General features: G+C 45.7%; 1 protein-coding gene across 1 annotated transcript; it reads right to left on the minus strand.

Moving 5' to 3' along the window:
• Nucleotides 1–13,851: 13,851 nt before the first annotated feature.
• LOC306969140 (homeobox protein Hox-B1a-like) lies at nucleotides 13,852–15,635 on the minus strand (the record flags this gene model as incomplete). Its single annotated transcript, XM_079564740.1, has 2 exons — nucleotides 13,852–14,204; nucleotides 14,987–15,635. 2 exons carry the CDS (start codon nucleotides 15,633–15,635, stop codon nucleotides 13,852–13,854), a joined length of 1,002 nt encoding a protein of 333 aa, XP_079420866.1.
• Nucleotides 15,636–15,948: the final 313 nt, after the last annotated feature.

Raw genomic sequence — 15,948 nt, forward strand, 5'->3', positions numbered from 1 at the left:
GTCTTGCAATAAAACCCAGACGGACCTCTTGGATCACGGTGTTCCCTTCTGACCGCTCCGGTGTGGCCGACCCGGAGGGCGGTCAGACGTGACCATGCGCCGCGATCCTGGGACGTTAAAGGGAATGGATGAGGAAGGAGGAGAAGAAGAAGGAGGGCTCCCGTCATGGCCGCCGCCCTGACCCGTGCGTTCGTTGGGGGGGAGGAGAGACGGATAGATGCGGAGGTGTCGGAAAGCGCTGGGGGCCAAGGCCGATGCGCCGCCATGACGGATGGACAGCGCCACGTCGTGGGAGTTCATCAAAATGAGGCAATGTGGAAGAGGGGAGTGAACTGCGGGCTGGGGAGGAACGGTCACTGGCCTTGTCCCGCCACAGATCGCGGAGTGTTGACGCTGGATGACGTGGAGAAATGAGAAGTCACGTTTGGATCGAGGCTTGTCTTCGTGTTGAATGTGGATCATGAAGCGACACCGGCTGGATTGTGCGCTTTGTACTGGTCAAATGCCATAAACATAAAACAATGCTGCGTACATGGCTCTGGTGGATTTATGGTAAACATTGTGAGAACACTGTCACTGTGGCTCCTGGTCAGCTGTGTGGGTTCAACATTCGTCAAGATAAGATAAGATAAGATGAGCCCTTATTGATCTCACAATGGAGAAATCGACTTGTTACATTCAGCTCTTAGAAACACTCAGGGTGTACAAATAGGCAGAAAATGTGAGAAAATAAACAAAAAACGATTAAATAGTAAAACAATGGTATCTTATGTACAATGACTACCAAGGACTTAGTGGGGACAAAAGTATAAACAGTAAATAATCAAGTAAAACAGACTATAAACAAGAATGTTACTGTAGTGCAGGTTTACGTCATAGTGCAAGTGGTTGATAAAGTGACACATAAGTGATTTAAATACATTGGTAATTGCACATTACTTCACAGTCTTGTTGTTCAGTCTGACAGCAGTGAGGATGAAGGACCTGCTCCTTCTTGCACTGAGGGTGTCTCAGTCTGCCACTGAGAGAGCTGCACAGCTCCTCTACAGTCCCGTGCAGTGGGTGGGAGGTGTTGTCCATGATGGAGGTGAGCTCCTCCTGTCCCTCACCTCCTCCACAGAGTCCAGGGGGCAGCCCAGGACGGAGCTGTTCCGTCTGTTCTTGTCCCGCTCTGTGCGGCCCGGGGCCCAGCACACGGCAGCGTAGTGGAGAGCAGAGGCCACCACAGAGTCATAAAAAGTCCTGAGCAGAGGCCTGCTCACTCCAGAGGACCTCAGTCTCCCAGTGTCTGAAGCACCAGCAGAATGAGTGATAAAGTCTGCTAGAAGTTCACTGAACTTTCTGCGATAAAGACCAAACTCAGAGACAGTGGAATATTTATGGATAAATATGAGTCAGATATGTTATATTTAACATGGATTTTACATGAATGGCTTAGATTATTGGAGAAGAAGCGATCAGTCATTTAACAGCTCAAGCTATAGGTTAGCCGCTAACGTTAGCATTTTTTCACTGTAACCGTTTATATTCAAGTGGTTTATTCATGAGAAATACACAACACACGATTGACAGCAGTCGTGTTGTTCGGCTCAAAGACCTGTCGCTGTCAGGCTCTTCTCCGACTCTCGCTATGCATTGTGGTCTATATTGACCTGTGTAGTGACCACTGTTGCTCACTACTTTTCAGAATGCATTGTGCGAAATTTTGAGTGCACTACTTTTTTCTCTCTGGACATTCGGACACCCCTACAAAATGGTGTGACCACTATATAGTCACTATATGTGTGGACATTCAGACACAGCCCAAGACCACTGTTCCAATTCTTTACATTTTTGGTGTTTTTGTGTAACATTTGGCACTTTGGAGACGTTTGTGCACAAAAGTAATTGAAAACATTGAAAAGTTTACATCCCCAACATACTTGGACCTCCTCTAGCCAGGTGTTTCTGACCATCAGCCTGGCTCCACATGGTCGCCCGAGCGGCTTTGAGGATGATTCAAATGCAGAGAACGAAATAATCTATCCCCGTTTACTACGGGGATAAATAACCTAGAGTTCTGCAAACACACACGAGGGGTACTTGTACGGCTTCAAGATGCAGGTCCTAAACAGCAAGTGCAAGCTGGACAACAGTATATAGATATTTGTGGGCATGTTACACCTAATTTAGAATTTTTACTTGTATGTATTACAGATGAAGGGCCCTAAATCTGATCTGTTTCTGAAGTCATAAAAATGGCAATAATCACCTTGCATCAGAAAATAATGGGATTAAATCAATGACCAATTGTAATACATATTAAAACGCACTCTTACCTTTGATAAATGGCTTATAATGTTTGCTGATTTTGAGTAAGTTTAATCCGACAAACATTAGAAATGAAGTTGAAACGTGTGAGAGTCATTGCCTGTTAAGGTCAAAGGTCAGCCCATTCTGTGTTGGTTTTTTTCCGTAATCTCTCTGCTCACAACAGCCGAAATGCAAACACTGCATTTATTTACATGTGCATTACAGGCTATTATTGGCCCATCGAGGGGCCTGACCGGCGATGGATCACCCTCTCCGAGGCGCCCGACCCGCCGCGCACGGCCCGGCCCTGGGTCAACAGCCTGTTTGCCCGTGCGTTGTTATTACTGGGCCCGTGTTTGTCAGTTAAATATTGCCTTGTGGGCTCGGCGGCAGCGGTTTGCGTAAGGGAGCGCCGTGACGGACGTGCCCCGGGTTTGGCCTCTCGTCGGCGCGGACAGCCGGTTGCTCCGCCCCCCCCTTCTCTCTCCCCTCCACGTGACCCCGCCACCCCCCCCCCCCCCCCCCCCCTGGTCTCGGCGATGACAGAGCGCGCCACAATAGGCTGTTTATCTGGAGCTAACACAACACGCGGAGGACGAGGGGTCAAACGGCTCCTCTCCGCCGCCGGGAATGAGGTTTGACCATTCAGGCGAGACTCTGCAGGTGAACAGGGAAATAAAAACATTAATGCACATTTTATTTTCAATAGACATAAACAGGAGGAACAAATGTATTGCAAGTACTGTACATTTTCATATAGAAACAGGACATTTTATGCTCACAAAATGTCCAAAATGTAGATTTGGAGCAACAAAATCTGAATAATGGATAGAGCCAGGTTTAAATTGATAGGTTTGAGGGTCTTTCATCTCCCCCTGGTGTCTCTGGCCAGAAAACCACAACTGCAACTTGACTGCCACCGGGTCGGAGTCACCAATACACACTAATGGAATCACGAAGAAGCAGCTAGGAGGCTAACGGGCAAAGCTAAGTGCGGGCTAGCGCCACTTTAGCAGTATTTATGGCCAAGTCTGAGGGAAAAAAGTGATCTCCATTGTGTAATTGGATGCACAATATCCCTCTGTCCCTTTGTCTTTTCTGTCAGCGTAGTATTTACTCTCACGGACAATTAATGGGTAAAAAACAGCAACTCTAGGAGCAAGAGTTACTTAGTACTGCTTTAAAACCAGTGACAGTTGGGGCCGGATCTAACGTTTGCGGACATCTATCTCCATGTATGTGGTCCATGATCCCTCTTTCCTATCACTGCTTTATCTCAGGATGGGTTACAGATGCCAAGATACATCAGGTGAAGAAGCGCATAATGTTCTTGGTCACAGGAAGGGTAAGTAATACACAAATAAACGTATCTGGTTGCCTTTTGCGAACGTTAGCATGTGTCGGCACTCATCTCTCTCAAACAGTAAAACTATGAGGGTTGTTTTGTTTTAGTCTCTACTGTGAGCCGTGTTTTATCGATAGTTTATGGTTTTATCAGCTCTGGATCGGGGGAACGCTAACAAGAGAAGTGTGTTTACGTTGCTCTCCTCATTGGGCAGTTCACACGGGTCAGTGGGCTACATTTGAACCTCTTACCCCCCGCCTTAACCCAGCACATTTCCTCCAGTTTTGGCCTTACCCAAAGCGTTTCCACTGGAGCTACAGCCTAGGCCAGAGTACATTCATGCAGGTAAACAGATAGCCTAGCCTCGTTTTTTCTAGTTTAGTTTAGTCTACTTGATGTTTTTACAGGTGCAAAAGAAGCTCAAATCGTTCTTCTTTTACAACAACCTGCACAACTCAATATTTACAACAATTGTTTTTACAAACTATGAATGTCTTTCCACAACATACACATCACATTTCCATAGAAATCCAGCGACAATAATGTTATTTAAATTATAATTAACATCCAGCTCTATAGTTTGTGAAGACCATGTTTTTATACATAGATTTAAATTGGCAAAACTGTGGTACATTTCTTGAGTGACACATTCAAGCTGTTCCATAGTTTTAAGCCGCAAACAGCAAGGCAGAAACTCCTCCTAGTGGATCGGACAACTGGAGTTTTGAAATTCATCATTCAATCTATACCCTTCCTCCTGTTGTCGAAAGAAATCCTGAATACTGGCTGGTAGTAGATCATTTTTAGCTTTAAACATCATTATTGCAGTGAAATAATTGATTAGATCCTTCAGTTTAAAGGAATAGGCCACCGTTTTTACATACTGAGATATGTTCTTACCTGAGCTTTGACGAGTTCTTTAGGACCTGTCTGATCTTCACCCGTGCCTTCAGTCACGTAAACACAGCGCAGACGGCGTTAGCATTTAGCCTCTCCCTCTCTCCTCTATAGCTCCAAAACAGGTCGAGATAGAAGCTACCAAGCTCTTCCACGTTTTCCCTATTTAAATATGGTTACGTGAAGTGTTACACTACAAAGTATAATTACACAAAATTAAACAATGTGGATTTTCGAAGCGGATAAAAGGGGGGACTATATTGTAAGGCGTAATAATACCAGGAGTAGTTCGAAATCCATGCGGAAGTTTTAGGTTTTCACTGCTTTATTTTGTTTGACCTTTATTTAAACAGGAAAGTCCCACTGAGATTAAGAATGTCTTTTGCAGGGGAGTTCTGGGCCAAGAGGGGAACCTATTGTACATGATTTTAGTGGTGAGGAAAACCGGAGTACCTTGAGGAAACTGACGCAGACGCCTTGTAAAAAATAGAATCATCTTCTTCGTCTAATCTCCACGAAGTCGTTGAGTACCGATCAAACCGTTTGTTAAACCCGCCCACTCCCAGCAATTACTGCCACGCGATTGGCTCCACCCACCGACAGCGCAAACCCAACTGGATTTTCCATCTTCTGTCTTCCAACTCGGGGGGAAACAATCGTCCCTCGGCTCTGCAGTGTTTTCTTCAGGTTCGCATCAGCCTCAATCCAACTGTAAGACCTCAGCATGACACGGCTGAATGACCCCCCTAAACTCCCAACGCCGCGGCCCCTGGTTTTCGTCTCGGCGTCGGACAGTCACAAACGCGCGCCCTGATAACCCTTTGGCCCCTGCACTCCGGCTGACATCTACGTGGGCCCGACCTCGCGAAAGGAAACGTCGGCCTCTTCTCTGACAGTTTGCTGTTTGAGATTATTCATTCCCAAATACTGACATGTTCGGCATCCACGTGTAGCACGAAAGGCGATGAGCGAGATGACACTGTAATCCAAATATGGGCATTTCCTTTGATACACATTTATTTATTTACCTTTTATTTTTGCCCCTGTTCACCTGCAGCGTCTCCTCTTAACACTGTGTCGGTGATTGTTAGTGGAAACATGTGGTACAGTGAGTGATGTCATACAGTCCTGCAGTACAGAGAGGGGCCCCTGAGGCTGAGGCCCCGGGCCCCTGCGGTGAGGCCTGGAGCTGAACTCTGGCTGACCTCCTCTCTCTCTCACACACACAAACAAACACAAACACAGCTCTGCACACGGCCCGAGGAGTCTTTGCAATTCTTCTTCTGTTCTGCTCATCGTGGGCTAAATCTGCAATGGAGAACTTTGTCCCGCTGTTGTGTTGGGAAGTGTTGCAAATGCAGTGAATTAAACTGTATGTAATTTTATTTAGAGAATGATTTGTCTCACAGTTTGGCTTGGGGTCATTTCTCTCTCATTTTGACGGACAGGGTGATAAAAAAAAAATCTGTCATTATTAATTAATCTCTCATTATGTGTATTTTAGGTGTGTTAAAGAGAGATAAACATACACCTATATGTTTGGAAATGATGTGTGATTACAGAATAAATCAAATAAATCAAATTAATGTCGTTTCTTCGATTGAAAACAAAATCATCAAATGGTCGAACAATCAACATTGATCGTTCCGCTGGGTTTACATCAAATTTAAGTAAGGGATAATGTATAGAACGTTGGTCATTATCGGGAAAATAAGCACCGATAGTGCGAAGTGGTTTGTTGTTTCCCCCTGAAGGTGCTTATTTTCCCGATAATGACCAGCGTTCTATGCATTGTCTTGCTTATTATACGGCCATTTGCCAACTGAACACACACAACATAAACTTTGTACACTTTTATGAAGGTCGAAAGGTTTATTTAATGACTTCTGCTGCAAATAGTTCCAAAAGCTGTGGCTATTCTAGTAGCAGCAAGGCTAACCTAGCTTTGTTGAAGGTGCAGTTCTAGGTGAATGGTGGTGAATCTCTGGGTAAGTTGATAGTCATGAGTGATTCCCCCAACTACTCTCGCAGAGACGGGGACAGAGATAGTGTCGCTACTCCGTGCGGAGTGATATGAAAGACCTGTATTAAAAGCACGAACTCTGTTGCTATTGGCAGCGGGCATTATTTTTTTTCAGTGGTCCTCTGTCAGAAAATAATGACCGGTAGAACGTTGGAAAATCCCATTCAAGTCAATGGAGCTTCTACTTGCATTGTGAAGAGCCGTATAATGATGTTTTTAAATGACCAAATACTATATTTCAATGAAACAAACGTAGAAAGAAACATATTGGGCATACTTCATGTCTGAAGATTTGCAAACATTTCATCAAACAAAGGAAAGAGAATCAGACAAAACGGGAAACCTTTGCGGATCATGGATACAAGCGGCCGAAATGAGTTTCCTTCGCAGGGTGGCTGGGCACACCCTTCCAGATCGGGTGAGGAGCTCAGTTACCTGAGAGGAGCTCGGAGGAGAGTCGCTGCTCCTTCACGTCGAAAGGAGCAGCTGAGGTGGCTCGGGCATCTGTTCCGGATGCCTCCTGGTCGCCTCCCGCGGGAGGTGTTCCAGGCATGTCCTAGTGGGACAAGGCCTCGTGGAAGACCCAGGACACGGTGGTGGGACTATGTCTCCGAGCTGGCCTGGTGTCGCCTCGGGGTCCCCCCAGAACAGCTGGAAGAGGTGAAGTCTGGGCATCTCTGCTGAGACTGCTGCCCCCGCGACCCGGCCCTGGATAAAGGGGAAGAAATGGATGGATGGGAAAGGTTCTAGCAAATACTTTGGTCAATTTCAGCCAAAACTGCAACTGTATATGTTTCAGTTCATAACTTTTGTATTTTCAATAAACTTATATTGTGAAAATTGTTGAGTGAACTTTCTAATAAATTTAGATTTAATGCCAGTTTGAATCTAATTTTTCCCCAGCGGAAACCCTGTCTCAGTAAAGACCGAGACAAAAAGCAAGACAAAAATCAGCAAAGTCACCGTAGTCACAGCAGTTCTCTCCCGCCCTCCGTCTCTATTTTAAACTCCAGGCTCTTCAGGATGTTGTGACGTCACATGAACAGCCTGTCTTGTTTCTGGACCCTCTTCATGCAGCGTTCATTGGGGGACTTCTTATCAGCTCCTCCCTTCCCCATGGGCCTGTAACCCACGTTATGAAGTGCGGCGCCTGAGTTATGGCGGCGTTGAACCGCGGGTCAGACCGCTGGGTCATGTTGGAGGAATCTGGCGGGTTTTCCCCCGTCTGAAATCATCCATCTTTCTTTCTGCACATTACTCTTCTGCACATCCTGCTGTCTCCCAATCACGGCTCTGATCACATTTACGCAATATCAGCCCTGAAAAATGGACTTTAAATGAGCTTCTCACCGAGGCCCTAGACCAGTGTGGGAGTGACCAATAGGAGGCGGTGTGGGGCTACGTTCATGCAGAGGTTAATGCAGAACAAGAGTACTAGTTGTTTGTATAAATTTCACCTCTCTTCCCCTCTGTGCTACATTTGAAGAACTCATCATGGCGTAAGGAGTGTTCTTAAGGTTTCTAATCAAGTAAAAATAAATAAATCAAGAGCCAAAAAAAATAGAAAACAGCTGTTGCTAGGTCTGTTTGGCTAATCATAAAAATGACGTTTCCCTCTTTCGACAAATGCGCCCTGGACCTGTTTGAATTGAGCGTCCTTGGCCCATACAAATGAATGGTGTGCCAAGGCCCTATACTAAAGTACGGCGAGGTATGACGTGTCCGTTTCATGGCATTTACTATCATTATTCTTTTTTGGTTTCTCCATCAATATCATATAATATCTTTAAAGGCCATCGGATGATTATCTGACAAAGCCCACAAAAAACAACCCCACAGCATGATGCTGCCACCCTTGTATTTCACAGTTGTGTTCTCAGGCTTTTCCCTCCAAACATGACCATGGTCATTATGGTCAAAAAATTGTATTCTTTTTTTTTCTTCAGGCCACAGGATTTATCTTAAGTCTTAATCCATTTTTTATTTGCAAACTCGAATCTGTCTTTTTGATGTTTCTCTTGGAGTAAGAGCCTCTTGACAGTTCCCTCCCAGCCCATGTCAGTACAGGACGTTTTTCACTCTGGATAATGACAAACTCTTACCAGGTTCAGCATCTTCACCCACCTTCTCTCTGATCTGTGTGATGACTGGACATTTCCATCTTTTTTATACTTGTGTATAATTGAACCAATGAACCTGGCACCTTTAAGTGCACCCAAGGACCAACCTGACTTGTGGTTCCAATCATCATCTGGGCTTTCCCAAATTGTTTAAAGGTATAGTAATCTTAGTGACTTTGTAAAAAGTAAAAAAAAAAAAAAAAAAGTATCTCTCTATCTCTCATTCCTCTGGCAAATCAAATTTTTTTACAATCATAATTGAAAAGTAAAACTTAATTCTGGTTTCATGTCAGACACTGAGGAAAAATGCAAATGTGTCTTTTTATGCTTAAGTAAACATCTAGTTCCCACTGTATGTTCATTACTGACCAAATAAACAAGTAAATAAGATAAAATAATAAGATGCCGCGGCACATTATTAGTACAACGTACTGTGAGTGACTGCTCGAACCTAAAAGCCTGATTTATGTTTCAGTAGTGACATAAATTATGAGAAACGAAAGATAAAGTAATATTTAATCACAATCTTTCCAAAGAAATGAACATAAAGTATAAATAAAAATAAATGATTATGAAAAATGAAGTCAAAATGGTTTGCCACATTTAGATTTAATCAGTTAAAGTACAAATACTTCATTATAATATCACTGAAGTAGACATAAAAAGTACTTGGTGATGAAACTACTCGAAGAATTTACTTCAAAAGGTCCATGTACGTGAGTACATGAGTACTAAGCAGTAACTAAGCAGAACATTATGAAGCAATTTGGAAAGAAAAGGAGACGATGTTCAGTTATGGTATACCTTTATTGCCCGAGTAGATAAATGTGACCCAGGCCATTGTACCCATTACTCTTGGACAACCTGTCTGGAGCAGTGGACCACCACAGCCATGCTTCATGTCCAGAGTTTTAGCTAGGTTTGGGCAGGAGCTGCAGGTTTCTCTTACTGATCATGCATGAAAAAGATGGGGTACAAAACTGCCCCCTGAGGAAACCCTGCACAGACCCAGTGAATAACATTAAAACTCCAGTCCAGAACCCTCTTACAGCCAGCTGATAAAGCACTGCGCTATCGACCAAAGTATATCCCTCCACAAATAGGGCAGAGTGGCTCCCCAGGCCTGTGTGTTTGTGGTGGGGCCCTCAGGCTGGCCCCGCGGTGACAGAGTTGAGGATAGTAGCCTGTGTTTACCTGTTTGGAAGTCCCACTGACCCCCACACATTCCACAACACTGTAGGCCGGCGTGTGCTGGAGGGAGTACAGGGGGGTCACTAAAGGGTCACCCAGGGGTCAACAGTCCAGGGCCCGTCATATGGCGGCCCCTAGTTTGAGAGAGAGAGGCTTTGATTTGACCAAGAAAAACAAACCGCTCTCCCTGTCAGGACTCAAAATCTTCCAGTCCTGCACTTAATGATTGGAAAGTTTTTATTCTGAGGTATTTTTCAGTATCTTATTCCTACATGACTTAAAGTGACTATACAGAGTTTAAAAGTGTTAAAAGTATGTATTTTCCTCCCCCTACGTGTTCCGTACCTCAGACAGGGCTGGACTGGCAGAAAAAATCGGCCCGGGACTTTTTTGTCAAGACCGGTCCTCTAATTGCATCTATGTAATGATAGAAATTCTAATGGCTTTTCCCGCTAATTGTGGGCGATAATTGTGTATCTCGATCTGACTGGCCCAACCGGCCCAAAAGTACGTCGGCCCACCGGGAAAACTCCCGATTCTCCCGATGGCCAGTCCAGCCCTGACCTCAGGCCTACTCGAGGTCCCGTCATGCATGAGCAGTTACACCTATGACCTGGGGTGGCAGTAGTGAGCATAAAATGGCTAACTTGCATCTAGTCTCTTTAATGAGTTTTGAAATGCAAAAAAAACAGGTCGATGTTGAATTTTTACCCTTGCAAATTTGTCCCCAAACTAAACTTATTCAAAACAAATCAAGATATCCATAATCCCCTCCAGACAAATCACATTTATCAACAAAACAAAAACATGAAAACTGGTTCTAGTTTGCGGGCCATTTTTATGGACATAAATTATTTTGGATTTTGACACTTTATCAGTAATCTGCGCACTAAAGGTTCAATTGGATATCTATAAATTAAATTTCCAATAACTAAAGAATCTTACATAGGGAAATAATAATTAGTTTTTCCATGGCCATAATTAACTTGATTAAAATGTTTTAATCGAGTCCCACCACTAGTTTTTCCTTTTATGTTATAACGGAAACCACTTTAGTCTGCCAAGTGTTGCTCTAGAAATAAACTTAAATTCATTGATTAGTTAATCCACAACTTATTGAAATAGTTCAAACTGTTTTTGATCCTAATTTGCCCGAAATATGAGGTGTCCAATCAGGAAGCAGAATGAGCTCTATTTTTTTTTTTTAAAACCAGTTTGGAAATAAACTTCCTCAGTTCCAGCTCCTGTATCGATAAAGTCCCAGTCAGAGCCAGTGCAGCCTCCAGTCGTTAAAGCTCAGAGGCTGAACTCTGGAGGTCCTTAGCTTTCAAATATTCACATGCTTGTTTTCATGTTGAGCAAACTAAGTTCAGCTGTAGTGACTTTTTTTTTAACCCCTTAACTCCCACCTGATCCGAGCACATTTTCTCCAGCTTTACCCCAATCCAAAAGCTTCTGGGAAAAAAAGGTGTGAAAATAGCAACAAAAGTGAGACGAAAACAAGGATGAAAATGTGAAAAAGTGAGCAAAAACGGACGAAGAACTGACAAAAAAATGGACAAAAATTTGACGAAAAATTTAGAAAAAATGGGCAAAAAATGGACAAAAAATGGACAAAAAAAGTGATACGAATTTGACAAAAAATGCGAATAATTTGACGAAAAAGTGACAAAAAAAATTGACAACAATTTGACGAAAAATTGAGGAAAAAATTAACAAAAAAGTGACAAAAAATGGACAAAAAAGTTATGAGAATTTGACAAAAAAATTTGAATGATTTGACGAAAAAGTGACAAAAAGTGACCAAAAATGGGCAATAAAATGACAAAAAAGTGACAAAAAATGGACAAAAAAGTGATGAGAATTTGACAAAAAAATGCGAATAATCTGACCAAAAAGTGACAAAAAAATGGACAAAAAAAATCAAAAGATTTGACAAAAAAGTGACAAAAAGGCACGAAAATTTGACAAAAATGAGCTGACTGCCCAACAAAAAAAGGGATGAAAAAAAATCTGATGACGTAAGGAAAAAGATCAATTTAGTTTTGCAGGTCTTAGCTTTCAAATGAGGTGTTACACTGGCCTACAGGATAAAGCTGAACTGGAGAAAATGCTCTCGGTTCAGGCGGGAGTTAAGAGGTTAAAGCACTACAAACATTCACTTTAAGTTGACTCCAGACAGACATGAAAACTGACCTTAATGAAAAATATTCAATTAAATCAAATACATGATCAATTTTTTACAGGACTCTGGTCCTTGCATTGGTCATTTTGTCATGGTTTCAGCTACATACATTTAAAACCTATAGATTTGATGAAAAACAACATTTATTTCATTAAAATAATAAACTTTATTTGAGGTAGACGAAACATACAGCGGCTCACATCGTACAAGGCAGCGGAACTAATAAAACTCAGCCGGCCTGCTCTTCACTCCCAAACAATCACATCCCATAATAAAAAAAAACAAATATCAAAAATATCATTGCATCACATCTGTCGCCACGGAAACCGGCTGCAAAAAAAACAAAAAAAATCCACGTCCATCCGTGTGAAAGTGCGCCCCGTGACGCAGCCTTTCCGAGGGCGGCGTCCCGAGAGTGGACCCTGAGTCTGAAAAAGTCTCATCAGCAGTAAAAGTACACACAAATACACGGGAGTACACACAAATACACGGGAGTACACACAAATACACGGGAGTACGCACATTCACCCGTCGCATTAAGACACTGCGGCGCTAAGGCTGCTCTCCGTCCCATCGTACCGCCCCCGTGTCCCAGCGGAGCTCCGTGTGTGGGGCAGGGGCCGGGGCCGGGAGTAGTGTATGTCCAAGGGGGTGTGGCCAAAACCACCCAGGACATGGTTGTGATAACTTTTGTAAAGAGTTTAAAAAACAGAGGCGGTGCAGCTGAGGACTCTGTTGTAGTAACTCTGCGTCTTCTCTCCCGGCACACATCAAACCAGGGCCAAGATTTGTTTTCAGAAAAGTGTCGGAAAGCGGTGAGAACATTCAGGAAAACGACCAACCAGAACAACCACAACAAAGTTTTGTGTTTCCCCGTGCCTGCGTAGGTCTCGTCCGAGTATTGCGGTTTCCCTACCACTAAAAACATGTCCGGTCAGCAGAGACAGTGGAAAATATGGATGTAGCATCGCGATTAGCTGCTTAAGCCTAGCAGGAAACGACGGCAGGCTCCGGAAACTCCTGCTGTTTCGGTTTCTCTTTTAGTCATTATTGAACACGGGCTTGACCCTCACTCCTCCACATTGTCCTATTTGGTCACGTTCACTATTTCCCTGTTCTAAATACAGGACCGGGCTCCAGAAACTCTGCCAAATCGCTCCCATGATTGAGCCTCTGTTAGCTTGCGCTGAGCACTATGGAGGAGGCAAACTCACTTAGTCCACCGCTCTTCTACAGTCCATGACGATTGGCAATGGGATGGGTGAAAGGTGTGCGTGGCTGGTGATGGATGGATGGCACAGATTGGCAGCCTTGCGTCCGTCAGTCTACCCCAGGGGCAGCCGTGGCTACTATAATGGAGCTTACCCCCGCCGAGTGGAGTGAATGAAGAAAGCATGAAAATGTATGTGGACTTGGAGCGTCTGGAAAAGCGCCATATAAGACTAAGAATTATTATTATTATTATAAATCAAATTTTAAAAATGTGCATTGTGATGGTTACCGTGGTTACCACCATAGAGTCCTGAGCTGCACCACCTGTGACCTACAATGTGCCTAATGTGTGAGTGCAAAGAGACCAAGGATGAGCCTCCTCTTTCTCCGCCTCAGGTCCATCGTGATGAAAGTCACTCCGGACACTCCTGTGTCCAGTGTGCGGCCTGTGGCAGGATCCGAGCGGACAGCACGTCTGACACGTGCCTTGTGCGTCCACGTGCGTGTGGAGTACGGTGTCCCGCACACGTCAGTCTCAGTAGCAGCCCATAATAATAATTATATTAATTATAAAAGCAGTTCATTGCTATGTCTCGGAGGAGCTCGGGGACGCGCCCGGAGACGTGGACGCGGAGGAATGGTCCGAGCTCGAGTCATCCGGGTCCTTTGCGCCGCCGCCGGAGGCCGGGGAGCGCGAGGAGCGCGAGGAGGATGACGTGCCCTCGCGCTCGCGCTTCTTCTGCTTCATCCGCCGGTTCTGGAACCAGATCTTCACCTGCGTCTCGTTCAGCTCCAGCGTGGCCGCGATCTCCACGCGGCGCGCGCGCGTCAGGTACTTGCTGAAGTGGAACTCCTTCTCCAGCTCCGTCAGCTGGCGCGTGCTGAAGTTGGTGCGGATCACGTTCTGCGCGCCCGCGAGCCCGTAGTCCGCCACTTTCACTGGGACAAGAGGAGACACATCAGTGTTAGAAGAAACGTAACACACGTCATACACAAGTCACACACAATTAATACACAAGTCATACACAAGTCATACACAAGGCGATTCAGAGGCGACTCAAAGTGCTTCACAGTTAGATCAAGTTACAAGAAGCAGATCAGATCAATCCATAAAACATCCACATGAACTTAGCTCTAAAAAACACTCCAGTGTTTCAGAACTTCTTATAACGGTCCACAGGCCCATGTCACATAAATACCCTACAGCCTAAATAAATAAATAAATAAATAAATAAATAAATAAATAAATAAATAAATAGCCTACATAAATAAATAAATAAATGAATCAATCAATCAATGTGACTCAGAGCGGGCAGAGGCTCGGCCCTGCTCCGGAGCAGCTCTGGGCCGCTCGGGTCGCACTCGTGCTCACGGTCCACCGAGAGCTGGGCCACTTTTCTATTTCGCTATAACTGATCATCTATATCAGAATATTTCAAAAACCCTTTCAAATGTGTTCGCGTCCTCTGCAGACAGAGGGGTTTCAGGTTGTTGAAACACAGTGAGTGTAAATAAAGTTTGAGTCGCAGATGCGGAGCCAGAGCCAGATGCAGAGCCAGGCCGCTCTCACATGTGTCTTCATCCGCAGCTCCGGCTCTGGCCCCGCTGCGCGCGGTGATGACAGAGAGAGTGTCAGAGCGAGAGCAGAGCGGCCGTGGCCGCGGGATGACCCTCAGTGTGACACAGATAAATGACTCCTCTATTGCGCGTGGGAGACCGACCTGTTTTCGGAGGGTTCCTCTTCACCTTCATCCAGTCAAAGGTCTGTCCCTGCGGGGCCCCGGGCTCCTCATCGGGCCTCTCCCGCTCCTGGTTTAACGGCAGTTCTCCGTAGGCCCCCGCCTGGAGCAGAAAGCCGGGCAGGGGCTGCTGCTGCGGGTACTGTCCGGCCGGCGGCCCGCAGTAGGCCCCGGGCAGGGCCCCATAGCTCGGCCCGGTGTTGGGGCCTGAGGGGAAGGGCTGCTGGTAGTACGAGGCTCCTACGGGCTCCTCCAGGAAGTACTGCGGGTTGACATAGTCCGAGGCGCTGGAGCAGGAGCTGTATCCGGCCCCGGGCCCGCTGTACAGCAGCCCGCTCTGCGCGCTGTGCGGCGGGGCCGCGCTCTGCTGAGGGTGCGCGTTGTGCTGCGGGGGCGCGTGCTGGTAGCCGTGGTTCTGGTGCTCGTGCGGATGGTGCGTGAGGGGCTCGTGGTACAGCCGCGCGTCCCCGCCGTACCCGCCGCTGTCTGCCCGGGAGGAGGAGCACTGTGGGCCGGGGCCCGAGTGGAAGGGGCCCGGGGCCACAGAGAAGCCCTGGTCCGAGTGCTGCTGGTGCACGTGCGGCTGGTGGTACGAGTACTCCACGAACGAGTTCATGTTGGATGTGTCCATGCGTCAGTGCCAAGCGTGCGCGTAAATCAGTCCAAAGATCACATGAAGGATCAGGGATCAGTCATCTCAGAACAGAAAGTCCTCCAGTCATAAATCAGGCTGAGACCAGGCTGAGACCAGGCTCTGCTCCTCAGGACGTGTGTGCGCGTGGGTGTGCGTAACAAGGCCGCAGTGTCAATAACTCTCAACCTGTCTGCTCCTCTGACAGCGGGAAACAGCTCTGCTGAGCCCGCTCCATCAGAGGGAGGCTCCGCCTGGTTCAGTTCTGGTTCAGTCCCGGTGTGGGTGACTTCAGTCCCGGTGTGGGTGACTT

Source organism: Gobius niger (assembly GCF_951799975.1).
Source record: "Gobius niger genome assembly, chromosome: 10".
Classification (NCBI taxonomy): domain Eukaryota; kingdom Metazoa; phylum Chordata; class Actinopteri; order Gobiiformes; family Gobiidae; genus Gobius; species Gobius niger.